At 45.5% G+C, this 17,910-nt stretch overlaps 5 protein-coding genes across 5 annotated transcripts; 4 read left to right on the forward strand and 1 right to left on the reverse strand.

Annotated features, from left to right (window-relative positions):
- Positions 1-439: 439 nt before the first annotated feature.
- On the forward strand, positions 440-3,693 carry VTP01DRAFT_1708 (uncharacterized protein; the record flags this gene model as incomplete). The annotated part of the gene is made up of 10 exons (XM_069380088.1): positions 440-509; positions 577-764; positions 838-1,128; positions 1,195-1,232; positions 1,303-1,541; positions 1,611-1,709; positions 1,791-2,060; positions 2,123-2,526; positions 2,593-2,664; positions 2,734-3,693. 10 exons carry the CDS (start codon positions 440-442, stop codon positions 3,691-3,693), a joined length of 2,631 nt encoding a protein of 876 aa, XP_069238132.1.
- Positions 3,694-4,415: 722 nt separating this feature from the next.
- On the forward strand, positions 4,416-5,412 carry VTP01DRAFT_1709 (60S ribosomal protein eL8; the record flags this gene model as incomplete). Its single annotated transcript, XM_069380089.1, has 2 exons — positions 4,416-4,418; positions 4,615-5,412. The coding sequence occupies 2 exons, from the start codon at positions 4,416-4,418 to the stop codon at positions 5,410-5,412; spliced, it is 801 nt and encodes a 266-aa protein (XP_069238133.1).
- A 265-nt stretch (positions 5,413-5,677) lies between these two features.
- VTP01DRAFT_1710 (uncharacterized protein) lies at positions 5,678-6,478 on the forward strand (the record flags this gene model as incomplete). The annotated part of the gene is made up of 5 exons (XM_069380091.1): positions 5,678-5,788; positions 5,850-5,974; positions 6,041-6,173; positions 6,238-6,375; positions 6,452-6,478. 5 exons carry the CDS (start codon positions 5,678-5,680, stop codon positions 6,476-6,478), a joined length of 534 nt encoding a protein of 177 aa, XP_069238134.1.
- Positions 6,479-6,814: 336 nt separating this feature from the next.
- Positions 6,815-9,796, forward strand: VTP01DRAFT_1711 (uncharacterized protein; the record flags this gene model as incomplete). Its single annotated transcript, XM_069380092.1, has 10 exons — positions 6,815-7,022; positions 7,094-7,227; positions 7,290-7,538; positions 7,605-7,772; positions 7,860-8,252; positions 8,321-8,711; positions 8,774-9,374; positions 9,432-9,502; positions 9,565-9,718; positions 9,778-9,796. 10 exons carry the CDS (start codon positions 6,815-6,817, stop codon positions 9,794-9,796), a joined length of 2,388 nt encoding a protein of 795 aa, XP_069238135.1.
- A 901-nt stretch (positions 9,797-10,697) lies between these two features.
- On the reverse strand, positions 10,698-17,714 carry VTP01DRAFT_1712 (uncharacterized protein; the record flags this gene model as incomplete). The annotated part of the gene is made up of 14 exons (XM_069380093.1): positions 10,698-11,014; positions 11,076-11,301; positions 11,360-11,507; positions 11,559-11,724; positions 11,780-11,917; positions 11,978-12,114; positions 12,171-12,592; positions 12,644-12,815; positions 12,875-13,251; positions 13,320-16,154; positions 16,216-17,073; positions 17,131-17,239; positions 17,303-17,517; positions 17,571-17,714. 14 exons carry the CDS (start codon positions 17,712-17,714, stop codon positions 10,698-10,700), a joined length of 6,264 nt encoding a protein of 2,087 aa, XP_069238136.1.
- Between the last annotated feature and the right edge of the window lie 196 nt (positions 17,715-17,910).

Raw genomic sequence — 17,910 nt, forward strand, 5'->3', positions numbered from 1 at the left:
ACAATTCCACAAATGTAACATTTGGATCTCTTTTCCCGGTCTCTTATGAAGGGAACTGTCATACATGGCAACATTGAATCCTTTAAGAAAGGTTTGTCCCAGAAGCAGGGCGATGATGGCAACAGACAAATTCCTGGACTCGGGATGAAGAATTCCAGTGTCCGACTGAGTAGAATTATATATCCATGATCGGTGGGTGGCCGGTTGCAAGGAAACTTGTACGTCCAACATGGTTACCGGGATGTCGGGCAACGGCGGGACCTGTTGATCAATGGGAAAATGTGGATTCGGGATGAACAGGAGTAACACGACTAGCATCGGTGTAGACAACCAGGAAAACGTCTACTTTTCTACGAGATACAAGATGAAAGACTATAAATTGCGAACAGGATTTCTCCCTCAATTGAGCCTTACATAGCTTTCTAAAAACAAAATTAATATGCGAGGCATTTGCCAAATTATAGTGGCTGTCGCCCTAACGGTCTCTGCCATCAACGCCCAGAACTATGGTAACTTGGAAGGTTTAACCCCCCACACACATACAACAGTGATTTATACTCAACATCCCCACACCAGATATATCATCTTCCACTCCCGGTTACAAGATTAACGGGCAAGTCAAGCATACTAAAACCGGATTGGAAATTCCGCTTGCATTCAATGCCCGGGGCAGCAGCGGTAAAGGCCAGGATCTGTATGGCAAGACCATCACTCAGCTTGTTGCCAGCGTCGACTACGAAACAGAGGAACGTCTTCACGTGAAAGTATGTACCGCCGTCTAAACCTTGATGACCTTCTATTAGTCCCTCCCCCATTAATCCTGCGACCCCCAAATAGATAGCCGACAAGGATGGGAAGCAATTCCCTGTACCTGACTCGCGCCTGGGTATGGTGCGTCCCAAGATCAAGCACGCAGCAAAGAATACCAATTACGAATTCAAGTATACGTCCCGTCCGTTCGGTTTCCAAGTCATTCGAAAATCTGACAAGGAAGTTATATTTGATACTACAAACTATCCTCTCGTCTTCGAAGATCAATATCTTGAAGTTTCCACTGCTGTCCCAGATGACACAAATATTTACGGTATTGGTGAAACCATTGCTCCTTTCCGCCGTGACAACGTCCAGGTAACGATCTGCATAGATATTTGGATCCGTGCATTGCATTCGTATCAATTATCTTCGTTTCTGTAGAACGTTACCACCATCTTTGCTCGGGATGTCCAGACTCCGTAAGTAAAAAGGACGTATATCCAGCAACGCTGCGTCGTACTCAAACATATGCATTTTTTTTACATTTAGATTTTACGCCAATGTTTACGGTGCACATCCGTACTACAATGAAATCCGCAGCAACGGCAAAGCGCATGGCACTTTGCTGCTGAATGCTCACGGCATGGATGTATTCTTTGCTGAAGGTCGCATCACATACAAGATCATCGGTGGCATCCTGGACTTTTACTTTTTCATTCCCAAGGATTCCAAGCCCAACTCGGTTCTCCACTCGTACACCGATTTAGTTGGCAAGCCTTTTATGCCTTGTTTGTATTTGGGTGCCATTGTGTACATGCAAAACGTGTATCTAATTCTTTTCTTTTCTTTTTCTCCAGCTCAATGGATGTTGGGTTGGCACCATTGCAGATACGGATACCGGGACATTGATCACGTTCAGTGGGCTATCGACGGGTACAAGGAAGCCAACATTCCCTGTAAGTTTTTTAGCAACAACACAACTGGTTATCGTAAAAGGAACACGTAGAATTAACTCGAATGGTTGCGTGCACCAACAGTGGAAATTGCCTGGGTTGACATTGATTACATGGATAGAATGAAGGATTTCACCTTTGATCCTGTCAAGTTCCCGCAAGAACGAATGATTGCACTTAGCAAGCAACTCCATGCCAATAAGCAGAAGATGATCACTATGGTGGACCCAGCCCTGAGCACCAATACCACCTATGAGCCTTACCTTCGTGGTCGCGAGATGGATGTCTTCTTGAAGAACAGTGATGGCACTGAATTCGTTGGTCAAGTCTGGCCTGGCTACACTGCTTTCCCTGGTATGATGATGCTTACTCGACAAATATTGAAAGATTTATACTGAAACCAAACAACGATTTAGATTGGTGGCATCCAAACGCTACCTCGTTCTGGGACAAGGAAATTGTCGACTGGATGAACTTGCTGGAGCTGGACGGTATCTGGATTGATATGAACGAGCCTGCATCTTTCTGCCTGGGATCGTGTGGTACCGGGAAGCAAGACACCTGGCCCAAACTTTACTGGGAAATGTCAGACGAAGAGTTCGAACAAGTGCATGCTCAGTGGACTAAAGATCTCGAAGCCTTTGGAACTGGAGTGCCTGGTGACAAGCGCAACCTGCTGTATCCCAAGTATGCCATCAATAACCAGGCTGGCAACCTCTCGGAATACACTGCTGCCATGACAGCCCTCCACTACGACGGTGTCCCTCACTATGATTTACATAACTTATATGGCCACGCTGAATGCAGTATCACGCACGATGTAAGCATGAATATAAACCGACTCATATTACTGGACAGACAACGAGCTAACATTTTATTTATTAAGTCCATTCTCAAGTATAAGCCCGACGAGCGCGTCTTCCTTTTGACTCGTTCATCATTCCCTGGTTCTGGACAGGTAAATAATGCACATTTTCCAGCAGCAAAAAAAGACAAGGAGTTGCTAAACAAATACGCCTACATCTAGTATGCCGGGCATTGGACAGGTGACAACCAATCCACCTGGGCGAAGCTCAAGAACTCGCTTTCTGAGATCTTCAACTTCCAAATGTTTGGTATTTCCTACTCTGGCGCTGATGTCTGCGGCTTTGGACTCAACACAACGGAGCAGCTATGCACCCGTTGGATGGAAATTGGCGCATTTTATCCATTCGCTCGCAACCATAACCAAATTGGCATGATTGATCAAGAACCGTTCTTGTGGAACTCGACCGCGGAGGCTTCCCGCATCGCCATCAATATCCGCTACACTCTGTTGCCATACTACTACACTGTCTTTGAAGAATCTAACCGTCTCGGCAGTGCCGTGTGGCGTCCACTCATCTTTGAATATCCCGAGATGACCAGATACGCCGATAACTCGGTGCAGGTCTTGGTTGGTACCGACATTTTGCTTTCCCCGGTGTTGGATGAAAATGCGACCAGCGTCGAGGCTGAATTCCCACCTGGTATTTGGTATGATTGGTACACTCACGAGGCTGTGCAGGGTGACAGCACCCAGACGCTCGATGCACCTCTTACCCATATCCCTATTCACATTCGCGGCGGTTCCATTCTCCCTCTCAAGACCCCCAAGTACACTGTTGATGAAACCTATGCTACGCCTTACTCGCTATTGGTCGCTCTCGATGAGGATGTCTCTGCCGAGGGTCGCTTGTACATTGACGATGGCCATTCGCTGAAGCAAAAGGCAACCTCCGATATTCACTTTAGCTATAAGCACGGTGTCTTGCAGGCCAAGGGATCCTTCAAATACAAGCATGCGGAGCAATTGAGCAAGATAAGCATCGTCGGTGAAGGCGCAGATAATCTGTCCACTGCCATTTACAAGGGCAAAAAGTACAAGGTGTCCTATGCAGACAACACAGCAACTGTCGATGGTTTGAAGGTTGATTTGGATCATCCGTTTACTATCCGGTTTCATTAGAGAGATATACTGCAATGTAATCATATGATTAATAAATTATTGTGCAAATGCAATCTTTTTTACAAAATACTCGAGCCACATAATAGAAGGATCCATTTTTAAAATGTCCTTATACTGCGGAAATGTAATCGCGCTCAGTTGACGTCTCTACCACAAAAGCCGTCTCGGAATGGCAGAAATAACCAGCTTTGCTTCAGATGCTTATTAACAGACACTGTATTTCCAACCCAAAGGACAAAAGCACTCGACACAAATAGGCCTTGTTCCTTTCACCGTAAATTACAATCGATGGAATGCAAACATTAAATCCAATAGTCGAACATATCAAGGACACATATGTAGCATCATTTCAGTGTTGGTATTCTTATTTAGTAGTTTGAGACAGTCATGTTAACTCCCTATCTGGCTCTCGTAAACTCGGCAATCCTTTCTAACAATATTTGCTAGACTTTACAGGAGATTATAACTTCAGGTGTAGCAGTTAAATTGTTCCAGTGTACGCAAGATCAAATACTGATGCAATGACTAAGCAAAATAAATAAAAAAGAGAGGGAAAGACAAAGTAAAGAATTGCTATCTTCAGGACCATGGAAAGTAGTGCAGGTTATTGTCTGAGTGCAAAAGTGGAAGGACTTTGAAATTGAGTACCACGCCCGCACGTCGCCTTGAAGACCACCGCAAGCTGCCCACTTGAAATCTTCCTCTTCTAAATATTGATCAGAATGGTAAGTACTAGAAGCATGACGGTCGACAATAGCGAAAGAAAACGTGGTGCACGGAATGATATGATGAACGATGGATAACTGGATGGATGGATTGCTTGGTTCGAGAATGGTTTTGCTAAACGTTGGGACAACATTGCGGCCGATGTCGACGTGGCAACATGAAATTAATTCTTTTGCTTGAATCGGTTTCTTGTAGGCACCTGCCAAGAAGTCTACTGGCAAGAAGGTCGCACCTGCACCCTACCCTCTCAAGGCTAAGCAGTCCGCCAAGGCTCCTGAGAACCCTCTCATTGAGAAGCGTCCCAAGAACTTTGGTATTGGCCAGGACATCCAGCCCAAGCGCGATGTCACCCGCTTCGTCAAGTGGCCCCACTACGTCCGTCTTCAGCGCCAAAAGAAGATCCTCTACCAGCGCTTGAAGGTTCCCCCTGCCATTAACCAGTTCACCAAGACCTTGGACAAGAACACTGCTACTCAGCTCTTCAAGCTCGCCAACAAGTACCGCCCCGAGACCAAGGCTGAGAAGCGTGAGCGTCTCCGCGCTGCTGCTGCCGCCAAGGCTGAAGGCAAGGAGGCCATGCAGACCGACAAGCCCGTCGTTGTCAAGTACGGTCTTAACCACATTGTTGCCTTGATCGAAAGCAAGAAGGCTCAGCTCGTCGCTATCGCCGACGACGTTGACCCCATTGAATTGGTCATCTTCTTGCCCGCTCTCTGCCGCAAGATGGGTGTCCCCTACTGCATTGTCAAGGGTAAGGCTCGTCTCGGTACCGTCGTCCATAAGAAGACCGCCACCGCCATTGCCTTCACTGAAGTCAAGGAAGCCGACAAGGCTGAGCTCGCCACTTTGGTCTCTGCTGTCAAGGCTAACTACAACGATAAGTGGGAGGAAGACCGCCGTCACTGGGGCGGAGGTATCATGGGCGTCAAGTCCCAGGCTAAGATGGCCAAGCGCGCTGCCGCCGCTGCCAAGGAAGTCGCTGCTCGCCAGTAGACGTTATCTCCTCGGTTCAATAAATGTATTTTGCATTGTGTCCCTTGATGAAAAAAATTGTTACATGAAGGCGTCAAGAAAAACTGTTTATGTGCATAAATGAGCATATTGGATAGATAAGAAAGAGAGATATTGAGTGAAAACGTGGAAACTAAGTACAAAGTTTGGTTGGGATGAGCAACTTGGCCTAACAACTTGTTCTCCGACCTTTGCTGCCTGCCGTTGCCGCTCTCTCACACATAAACGCCGATCAACACCACCCAACATGCCGCGCCTCTACGACGAAGAACCGCGATCAATATTCATTATACCCAACCCGTTCCGTGCTTTGTCGCATAAAGCTCGCCAAATTGGGGTCTACTCTTCAGGAATATTGGTAAACGTTCCTCCATTGTCGTAGACCGCCTTGTGTGTATCCTCACGGAGTCGTCTTGCAGTTCGCCTTGGGCTGGTGGGTATTCATTGATGCGCAGGTTATGTCTTCACAGAGTCAGAACGCCAAGGCATATATGGGATTTGAAGATTGGGTGTCAGGCATCCTGGCAACGCTTGGCATGATTGTGTAAGTGTAGGACGGACCCGGATAGATACAAGAATAGCAGCGCCTCTTACAGCACCTTTCCCGCAGTATAAATTTAATCGACAAGTCGAGATTACACGGGGATGCATATGTGTACAGCGGAAGCAGTCTCGTATGGAAGGCTCGATTATTTCTATTCTTGGGTTTTGCGTTGATCGCGGGCGGCTTTGCAGGATCATTTGTAAGCATTCTTTGAGTCAAGGGCGCTGTTATTTTTATCAGCGACTAATGAATGTGTGGTATAGTGTACATTGATTATCAAGTATATTGTTTATTTCGATTCAGCGCAGCCGTACACGTATTACGGCGCTGCAGGCGTTGTGCAGTGCGGTCTTATTATGCTCAGCACGGTCGTTCTTTGGATCGCTCAGAATACACAGGAGGTAAAAATATATCGTCGCGTCGTCGGATTAAATCATCTTGGAAGCCAGCAATGAGCTGAAAATGCATATCGTTTAGGAATTTGAATACAATGTTCGTCTGTAAAACGACTATCAAGTATATATATTCCCTTTTACATATAATGGATCATGGATACTCGAATAAAATACGTAAAAAATAACTTTTCTATTGAGCCCTGGATTTTTGCAAGAGGATCCTGCATATCATGTCCATGTTACGATCATGGGGAAAACAGAGCAGCACAGAAGCTTGTGCGACACGAACCAAATTTGTTCCAAACCCATTTTTTTCACGCGGGTCGACACGAACACTCCTTTTCCCACATCCCATACTCATTACCCTCAGTAAACCGACTGCAAATTCGTCGGCGCAACAGCTACAGTCTCCCAATTTACGGTCGTTACCAGTGAAACCGCCACAATGACAGACCGACGCAGTGGAATGATACAATCTCTTGGTTATCCGCAGACTAGCACGATCGTTAGCCGTGCAGTAGCAGCCGCGGCTGCAAACAACCACCACCACTCTATTCGCCGAGGAGGCAGAGGCTCTAAGCGCTACTCCGTATCAGCATTTTATTCCATGGCAGCAGAGCAAGACGTCGAAGTAGAAGACGATCTCGCCAGAGGTGCAGTGTTTTTATACGTCGGTTACTGTCCTGTATTTGGCCCTCTTTTAACTTTATCAGACACTTTGCAGCTCAACGTGATCTCCGCGAGCTTAAATCAAAGATATCAGCACAGTCTAAAAAGAACTTTATGCTGGAACGCGACGTCCGATTTTTGGATTCTCGGATCGCTCTGCTTATCCAGAATCGCATGGCGTTGGACGAGGTACAGCCCTATATCAGCATCGATCAGCAACACTGTTACTCAAAAGTCATATATCTATGTAGCAAAACGAAGTAGCATCGCATTTAGAAGAGCATGATGAGGATAACGACGACCATTACCCAGACGATCGCAAAATGCAGCAATACGGAAACCTCTTTTTTCTGTTGCAGACTGAACCACGGCACATTGCTACTCTCTGCCGACTTGTTAGCTTATCCGAAATTGACACTCTGCTCCAGACAGTCATGTTTACACTGTACGGCAATCAGTACGAAAGTCGAGAAGAACATTTATTATTGACCATGTTTCAGGTATAAAAAATTATTACAAAGAGACACATCGGATAACAGCTGACTTTTCCCCCCAATTATCTCAAGAATGTGCTCGCCGCGCAGTTCGAGACAACCACAGAATTCACTTCTCTGCTTCGAGCGAACACGCCCGTCTCGCGCATGATGACAACATATACGCGGCGAGGACCTGGACAGTCGTACCTGAAATCGGTGCTAGCCGACAAGATCAATGATCTTATCGAACAAAAGGATGTAAACCTGCAGATCAATCCTTTGAAGGCATGTTTTGGAATACAATGTCCCGATCGCAATTTGTAACATTTTTCGCAAAAAAAAAAGGTACAAGAGGAAATTTTGGACAAGTTGGAGCAACAGCACGGCCAGGTGCCTGCTGGATACTCCAAGAGCTCGACAGCTGAGGAAGCAGCAGCGGATCCACACGTCCAATCGCTTATTCAACCTCGTCTCAAGACGCTAATGAATGTCGCGGACTCTTTCCTGACTACGATAATCAACTCGCTGGATCAGGTTCCTTACGGTATCCGGTGGATATGTAAACAAATCCGTTCATTAACCAAGCGAAAATACCCGGACGCGAGCGAATATGCCATCTCGTCTTTGATTGGCGGTTTCTTCTTCCTCCGTTTCGTGAATCCAGCCATTGTGACACCTCAGGCATATATGCTTGTGGAAGGCATACCTAGTACAAATCCTCGCACGACGCTGACTCTGGTACGCAAAGCTGAAAAGATTTAACATTTTGCATAACGTGGGAGATCGTGCTTCTTACAATGGAATAGATTGCGAAAATGCTACAGAACCTTGCCAACAAGCCAACCTACGCCAAAGAAGCCTACATGATTCCGACAAACCCATTTGTAGAAAATAATAAGCAGCGAATCAACAAGTTTCTGAACGATCTGTGCGAAGTGGGCGATTTCTATGAATCACTCGAAATGGATCAGTACATGGCGCTGTCAAAGAAAGATATCATGATCAACATCACACCCAACGAAATATACAACACACAAGCTCTTTTGCAGCAGCATCTTGATGTCATTGCACCAAAGAGCACAGACCATTTACGGATATTGGTTACGGAAGTCGGTCCCGCGCCTCCGCAGGTGCCTCGAAAAGATAACAAGCCGATTGAACTGCCACTGTTCAGTCGATGGGAGATGCCTATCCAAGGTATTAACACTGACAAAAAAGTCGACCATCTATGGGCACTGTATTTAATGATCCTTTTTCAGATCTAACAACCACTTTAATGTCTGAAAATAACATTACACAGAACGATATTTTGTACATGGAAGCCAAGGCCATTTTTGTACAACTTATCCGTTCACTACCTTATCTTGCAAGAAAGCCTTTGAGCCTGCCACGCATAGCCGAGACGGCTGGTACCGCCAATGACGCTCAGCTGGTACGCAAAGGCATCAAGGTCAAGGAAATGCTCCGAGAGTTGGAAGAAGCCGGAATAGTCGACAGCCGAGATGGATACAGTCTTTTGGTCGAAGAAATTACTCAAGAGCTTGCTCACCTCGGCGATCTTAAAGTCAAAGTGATGGAAGAGATGCGTTCACTTGAGAGTGTATATAAAACCATACAGGACCACAACAACTACCTGAAAAGCCAGCTGGAAAGCTACAAGGCATACCTGCAAAACGTGCGCATCCAGAGTGGAGGCGGCGACAAGTCAAACAAGAAACAAGTGGGTATCGGCGTGCAGGTAACGGACGGCAAAGTCAAGCAACGGTCTGGCAAGACGCACATTCAAGGTCCTGTCAAGTTCTCACACCAGCAGCTCGAGAAGGATGGCATCATTGTGGAGACTGAAGTACCGGAATACAGGTAACTATCGTGCGAAACAGCATTTTTTTTGGCTTGCTTTACTTATATCTATTATAGACGCAACAATATCTTTTTAACAATCACATCACCAATTCCCGGCACTTTTATTATTTCGCTACATTACAAAGGTAAGCAAAGATACCGAAAGTCTCTAAGTGAGGCACAGCTCGCTAACATGCTGCCTCGATAGGACGAGACAAACCGATATTGGAGATCGACCTGAAGCTGGATGATTTGCTAGAAAAGCAGCAAGACAATGTGCAGCTACTGGATCTCGAGTATATAAAGCTTAATGTCAACAAGACATTGCAGCTGCTCACCAAAACTTTCATGTCTCGTAACAAGTAAGTATCTGTACGGTCATGTTAATTGACATTTCGTTTATTCATGGTTTTGGTTTTAGGACTGGTTTCTTTTCATGAGACATTTCTCTAGTCCGTCTTATTCCTCGCAGACTCTTTCTCCCGACTCGTGACTACTGTCCTTACAAACAAAGTTACTATACTTTATTTTAATAATGCTCTTTAAATATTATGAAATTGGATGAATCATGTGTTTTTTCTTCTCGTCGTCAACGCACGCTAGGATCCTGCCATTATTTAATGTATCCAAGCAAAGTCGAATTAGCCAACTCTCAAGAACCTTAAAGCAAAAACTTTTTTACTTTAGACCTAGGCTCCATAATCGAAAATATCGCTTTTAAGGTTTCCGTTCCTGCAGCTTGAGGATGCCGGATTTCTTCACTACAGCATGCACGGACACAAGCATACACCCCCAAGCACCCGAGCCTCTCAAGATGGAAATTCCTGTTAACAGTTAGTCTTACCCAAGAAATTGCCTCTTTGGAGCATGCAGCAAGAGTTGGGGAATCAGAAGGGGGAGCCGTTCAGAGGATCAGAGAGCTGCAAGACGTGTTAAAAGGTCGTTTTATATTGGATAAATCAAAAGCTGTGTCTCTATACACCAAACTGAACAGAATCAATGATGAAAAACTATCTGAAGTGCCATGGGCTGAAAGGTAAGCTCGCTGCATGCTCCAAAGAAGGCAATTTTTTGGGTAAGACTAACCGTAACAGGAATTTCCATCTTGAGAGGCTGGGCTTCTCGGGAGGGGGATGTATACAGCTGCATATCGAATGACAAGCACGCAGCTCCAACCCTCTTAGTAACTGACCTCGACATATCAAATCAAAATATAAAAAGAATTCTGGGCAGTAGACGAATATACATTTTCGTCGAAATTTGCTTAAAGGTTGAGCGAAAAGGTAAAAAGATACAAGTACAGTAGTCATTATCTACACAGTAATATAAATATCTGTCTATTTAAGCAAAATTGCTAAAATCAGTCTTGAGGTGAATGGTAGGTTTCTTGGACTCATCGGCGAATCGATTCATATTTCTTTGTTGTTCTAGCTGCTGTCGTTGTTGTTGCTGCTGCTGTTGACTAGAGAGAATGCTTTGGCGCATGGAGTTTTCCAATTTTGTGCGTGTTACTGGAGGCAAACTGTTGACGGCATCGCGGAAAATTTGAGGTCCCTCCGTAGCAAGTGCCATGATATGCGGCATGATAACGTTGCATGGACCTTGCAGATCTAACAACGTAGTCAACGTCGACAAAACTATAGTCAAAATTTGTGGTCCTGCAAAGACAAGGGCATTGAGTAATAAATCTCCATATCGTTTTTGCTAAGTAATACATACTTTCAGCTTCAGTGACACATCCAGGTAAGGACACCAAAGTTTTAATATCCTCCTCGATCAACGTGACTCTATCTTCCACTTTGCCATTCGACAGAAAATGCTTGGTAACTTCAGGAACCATCGTCTGGATCATGTATCTTGAGAGGCCAGTTGACGCTGGTGAGTCTGGATTCTTTTGAGGGGCTTGAAGCAGCATACGGAGTGATTGATGTGTTGTCAACAAGGTCTAAATTTTACGAATATGTCAGGGTCTCTGTGATACTTATAAATTTTGGAATACAAACCTCCACGTCGTCTGATTGAAGTGTATGGCTCATTATTTCAATGAGCAGACCACGTCCATCAGCGTGCTGCATGAATGCGGTGGGACAGCCAACAACGATCAACACTGAGGCAAGCAATCGACTTTTGAAAGATGCGTCAGGTTTTTTCCTGCAAGAGACAATTAATCGCTAATATATAAAGAGAAAATTATCAACTTACATTTCTCGATAGCAATCCAGCAAAGTATGCAACATGGCACTTGTGACGTGAGACAACGATGATATCTCTTGAGCAGCTAATGTTGGTTCAGCCGAAGGTAGCAAGGATTTTAGCGACAAGAGCATTCGAGGAGCCAAGGACTGATAGCTAGGCTCCAAATAGATATCTATTACACCATGCTCAGCGCCAGATTACACAATGCAGCAATTAGTTGCGCTTACCTGTAAATACTTTGAAATAAATGGCAAGAAGATCAACTTTGTAGCGCGCCGGGGTGATATTGATAAGCATACAAAATTCGTCCAAACATGAACCAAGTAACTTGGCAGTATTTTCTTTGCTTGCGGCATCGTTTTGGCCTGGCGAAATAAGTTATATCAGCAATCTGATAAAGACCTTTTTTTCTTCTTGGAACTTACGAATGGAAGAAGGCTTGTTGGACAGCGATGGCACATTTCGCATAAACACGTTCATCAGCAGTCGCAGAACATAGTAGAGTTTAGCTGTCGCCGGAAAAGCATCCGGCTCAAGTGCGCGATCAACCGCATCAACGTCGCTGCGTAGAATTTTATGAGTCACGAGAGTTAGAAATATCATATACCCACGTTTTACCTCTCATTTTCCAAATCATCGCAAAGATATTGTTTCCCATAGTTCTCTGTCAGCTTTTGCACGATCTCAATAATGTAAAGCTGCACTCGGTATCCCTCCGTCTGGATAAGTCGGTCAAACACGTTGACCAATTCCAAAAATACTGCTTTTGGAACAAATTCCTTTCCGGCAAGACAAGGTTGTATAAAAGTCCTCAGAGCCCTTAGACAAATCACCATGGTGCTTGAAGTCTCGAAGCGACCACTGGAGATCCGAGACAAATTTTCAATGCATAAGCCGAATAAAACGTAAAACAGATCGGAGGGTTTGTCGTCATCTGTCGTCTCGCGACTCTTTTCAATGGCATCCATCATAGAAGGTGCATTCATATCGATCAACGTGGCAACTGCCTCCATTATCTTCAACCAAGACCGTCTGTAATACTATCATGCTATTAGTATTTGATCAGACTATGGTGCTTGTTTGAAACGTACCGGTAACACCACTTGCTTCGTGGCAGCAGAGTACATAGAGTCGATTCCACCTGACGAAGATGCTTGCACTTTTCCCACGTTGCTTGTCAATGCAATGATATCTGATTCTAGTCGTATCTTTGCATAGTCTTGAAGCGATCGTAACCAAAGTGGACTTAATGCAGCAACGTTCCTAGAGAGGGAGCGATGTCAGATTTTGATTTTAATAGAAAAAGGCTGGATACAACTTACGGTTGCAGTACTTGTTTCAAGTAGTCTTGATGCTGGCTAGCCACTTGGAGCTCTGCCCAAGCGTTCAGTACCGAGAGTTTGACCATGACGGACGCATGCGGGCTCAGGTCTTTGACTTCACCCACGCCTGTAAGTTGACTTCCATCTTTGACCTTATCCAGCGAAGCCGTTAAAAGCTTCAACACACGACCTAGCTGGTACAGATCCTTGACGATACCACTGCCGACATAGATGGCACACACTCGAACAGCAGCTGAGACAATTTCTGACGACGAGTCGGCTCCAAATGCAGGCGTTAAAGCAGCGCCGATCTGAGCTGCATATTGTTCAAGGAGTAGGGTGCCTTCAAGATCAGGATCAGCAGTAGCAGCAAATTTCTACACGCAGTTGTTAATCCTTTTGTCAAATATATACTCCAAGTTGCCCCCTCTCTCTCTATACTTGCCTCGATAACCATACGCAGCAAACTGATACCAGCTAAACGAAGTTCATCCACGTGAGCCGTGGCAGCAGAGAAAGAGAGTTTGATTAGATCTGGGACGCGGAAAACGAGGTAATCGCCCAATCCGGCTTGTTGCCGTCGCGCACGAGCCATAACAAGATCAAAATGCTCGCGTATACCACTGATCGCAATCAATTCGATCGTTTTTTGCAAACATTGCAACGCAAACAGCTGCGTACGCCATCGCGGAGGTATTTCCAAGTTGATAGTTAGCCGTGAAGTCATCCCTGATGCATCGGCTACCGTGGTCGTGATATCCATGTGATGGTCATCGTCTGCAAACCCTGCTGCGTCGTCGTCGATGTAATCGTCTTCCTCATCGTCATCGAAACTGCCGTCTATCTCGCCTGGGACATCGTCTGTCTTTGCCATTTCTGCGGAAGCGTCAGCTGATCCTGCTCCAGGTTTCGTACTTGCACCGCTCATGATTCGCTTTGTAATATTAACCCACACGGATGGCTCGTTCACAGCAGTTTCCTTGAGCCAGCTTCGGATCACGTTCTTCACGTCCGATAGCCCGGGGTCGGTATCCAGCATTTTGAATAGCTCGGTATCCAGACCAGGCTGAGCAGCTTTGAACACAAGCTCGGCATCGCGCTGTACAAGTTGATACAGACATGTCACTGCTGCTTTCTTGAGTGGCAAGTGAAGACTGACGATTTGGTTTTGCATGTAAGGCACTAATTCTTGCATATTCAGGTATTGCGGCGCAAACATCAAGAAATGCTGGATACATCGAATCGCTTCCACGTTAACTCGTTCATCCGGTTCTAGTCTGAGTTCTTCTACGATGTTCAAGCAAAGCTCTCGTATTTTCGAGGATGCCTGAAGTTCGGGACCGAGAGTTCCAATCAGTTCGTAAATGATGCGACCGAATTCTTGATATGCAGTGAAGCCGACGCTCATACCAGCATTGGATACTGCAACCGACCCACTGCCAGGTTCGTGTGTATCACTGAGGTATAGCTTGGCCACCATTCCCAGAGTGCTGTTGACATATTGCGAGAACATCAATCCTGCAGCGCTTACTGTCATTGCAATAGCTTCCAGAGCCCAAGCGTGGACGACTGGGTGTGGATCGCTGCTTAGAGATACCAGTATACCGAAGAGTGTTTTCAGATGCGGTGCAGCGGCCATTCCGCCGACGTGAGTGTAGATGTATCCGATAGCCAAGGCACATCCAGCTCGTACATCCGGGTCTCGATTGCTCACTACGAGATCGACCAGTTGCTGCATCTGCGCTGCAACAAATGATCCGCCAATGATAGCTGTTAAACGCCCAATTGTCTCACTAGCGGCATTGCGCAAGTAAGGATCAGGGTGGACGATCGCTTCCATTAAAATTTCTTGCACAAGCTGCGTTGCTCGGCCCATGGAAAAGCTACTTTCCACTTCCTTCTTGTAATTTGCCGTCATCATGTTTTTGAACGCTCCCAAAAGTGCAGTGGTGACATTAACGAGTACGGCTGCTCGTTTTGGAGAGTTCTTTTCTACTCGGGTATCCTTGACTATGCTAACGATATGTTCGAACGTGGATTCTTGCACTGGAGGCGGCTGACTAGGGAACAGTGTCGCAAATAGCTCAATACTGGAATCGACGTACGCAGTGGAGGGTGCCGGCGGTTGCGGTGCGACTAGACGTCCCAGTTGATCTTTAGCTGCAAAGGTAGTGTATATGTAGATTGGATCAAGTTCAATGGAGCCGATAATTGGGCGCTCCAGCAACTCTTCCACTTTTTGAAATCGATCTTTTGTCACCCATTCCTTTCCACGGTTATTCTCTTCATCTTCGTCTTGCATGCCGACTTCAATTCTGTATCCTTGCATTTTGCTAGTTACACCGTAACCGTGGCCATCTGGTGTATTCCATAAGCTGACAAACTGTCCAGGAACGGATGCTATAACCTGTGCATGTGCTCCAGAGGAAGGCGAAAGCTTCTCGGGCTCGATAAATACATTTAGAGAATTGCGAATTAAGCTTGTTAAAGAGGACTCGTATGTCGAAAGCAGAGGTCGGATCGTTACAAAGCACTGGAAAATTCGTTTCCGAAGGGCATAGTATTGATCAGTGAGCTTCGTGCTATATGGAACACAAGGCGAAAGTGTCGAACTGTTGAAAGTGGAGGGAGCAGTGGCGAGAAAGGCTAAGGTGTTGTTGAGCAAGGCGGCAATTCGTTTGGCAATATCCAGGGTGACAAGTGTATCTTTGTTGTGAACGAGGAAGCAATATATGGAGTTGATGGCTTGTTCACGAGTAAAGAATAGAAACGACCATTCGGATTCAGCCCGAATGGCATTTGCTTCCTTGCCAGTCGGTTTAGGCAGACATCCTTTCCAGAGAAGGAGGAGTTGTGGTAAATGCAACTTTACAAGGTTTGGACCAAGACACATAATGGATCCTACAAGTACCCAAGCTGTCTGTATTTGGACGCTGGCAAAAACTGGGTCCTTGTGTGTATTCTTTAACAGCTGTGTTGCCAGTGACATTGCTCGTGCGCTTAAATCGAAAGATGTGTATATCGGGCGAGAAGGGAAAACGCTCATAACGGCTCCAACAGTGTAGGCGTATCCAATGATGCGCTTTCTCAAGTCGACCGTCGCACTAGGATTTGTCAGGTTGGATAAATCCTTTTCTAGCATATTGAGTGCTCTTGGAAGTAAATATGGTAATTTGAAAGGCAGTGCGTGACATACACACCGAATACACCACGCTGCAGCCGACTGCACCGAGAAACTCGGATGTGTCAAGAGCAAGAATAAAGGATCAACAATGATATCCTTGAATAGAAATAAAATTAGGACAAATAAATTTGTGAAAGGCTATGCTGAAAACTGGTACCTGTACAACATTTGCTCCAGATCCTAATTCGCATATCAACGCCGATATTAAGTTTGTCACGCAAATCAAAGTATGTTTGTTAGGCGGCGGTTGATTTGGTAAAAGTGGCGGCCAGCCTTTTACAAATTCTGTTACGAGCAGGCGGATGGCTGTTCCTTGACCTTGTTCACTTAACAGTCGCTTAGCAATAGTGTTGTTCATCAAAAAGAACACTTGAGCTCGTGCGAAAGCTCCATCTGAAGAAGAAAGGTTTTGCTTTGAGGTATCCAAAAGTTCTCGCAGGATATGTCGAGCAATTGTCGCATAGTTTGTTTCAACGAATTCCGTCCCAAGAAGAATGAACAAAGTCGCATAAGTTTCGATAATGCCAATTTTCGTTTCTCTGGAAACGTTGGGTCGATTGTAGCATGCCGAAAGCTGATTTAGCATTTCGTCGATGCTCATTAAAGTTGTACTGGACATCTCGCCGATCTTGCTGGCATTCTCCTCGCCCGTGATCGCAAACTTAACCGATGGCTTGTTAGGATCAGTCGTGGCGTTTGACTGTGTAAATGCAAGCAGAGTTGCACATAGTGAGGAAACCGCTCGTCGAACTGGGAAGGTGGAATGCTCGAATGCTTTGAAAAATATCTGCAAATATGACTCAACATCGTGCACTGTAAGTGTTTGACGTGCATGTTGGATGATAGCCTGCGTGCATTGAGCGCTTGCAATGCGCATTGCAAGCGCTCTGTCTGCCAATCCATTCTTCAGCTGCTTTGTCAGGTCTTTCAAGATAGCTTCGGTAGCTCCTTTGCCAGCGCCTTTCAGCAGCAACGTGAATGCATTGATAGCTTCCAATCGGAGCAGCATTGGATGCTGATGCAGGTTCATGATTAATAAGGGACAATCTCCTTGATAGATTCCCGGACTTACGTTCGTGTTTTTAATAACTTTAATCAAAACATTTGCTGTTTCTGCGAAGAGAGATAAAACCTTGCTGCCCACAGCTCCCATTATAGCACCCGTCGTCGATATAGCCGCACTGAATGAAAGCGATGAAAGGTAAGCATAACTGCAAATTTCGATTATCCTATTTCCCACTTACATTCTTGTTTCCTTTTCGATATTTTTGTTTGCACTTATCAAGCTGTGGAGCGCGGTAACAGTATCAAAAAGATTGCGTGTCTCGCCTTTAGTGTATAATAATACGTAGCAGCGTCCTATAAGGAACCGTATTGGTCTTCGAGGTCTGGCTGTCGTGAGCGATATTAAACGCAATAGTGTCTTTTCCAAATGCGCTTGCACTTTTTTCAAGGTATCCTATATTTTTCGTGAGACGCGTCTAAGTTCAAGGACGATCGATGGTGACTTACAGCGTCCGCCATTTTGCACTCGCGCTCGACTTGGGCAAGCCATTGGAGCAAGTAAAGCTCCTGCTTGTCAGCGCTCTCGGCGTTTTCAAGCTTCTGCTCATCCAAGACGAACACAGAAGGAATGTCTTGAGGCGCCAAGCTCATTCCTAAGCTTCAGAGAAACAAGCTTTGCGGAATCCACCCGGATCAGGTCCGCTCTTTGCCTCGGCATTGCCAGCTGAAAAATTCCCAGCTCCTCTCCTATCGGCTGATTGCTCAAACATCCTCCATCCTTTTTTTTTGATTAATGATGGTAATAAGCTTCAAGAGGACGATGATTCAGCAGAGCAGTCATTTCTCG

Source organism: Rhizomucor pusillus, assembly GCF_041956525.1.
Source record: "Rhizomucor pusillus strain CBS 183.67 unplaced genomic scaffold VTP01scaffold_11, whole genome shotgun sequence".
Taxonomy (NCBI): Eukaryota; Fungi; Mucoromycota; class Mucoromycetes; order Mucorales; family Lichtheimiaceae; genus Rhizomucor; species Rhizomucor pusillus.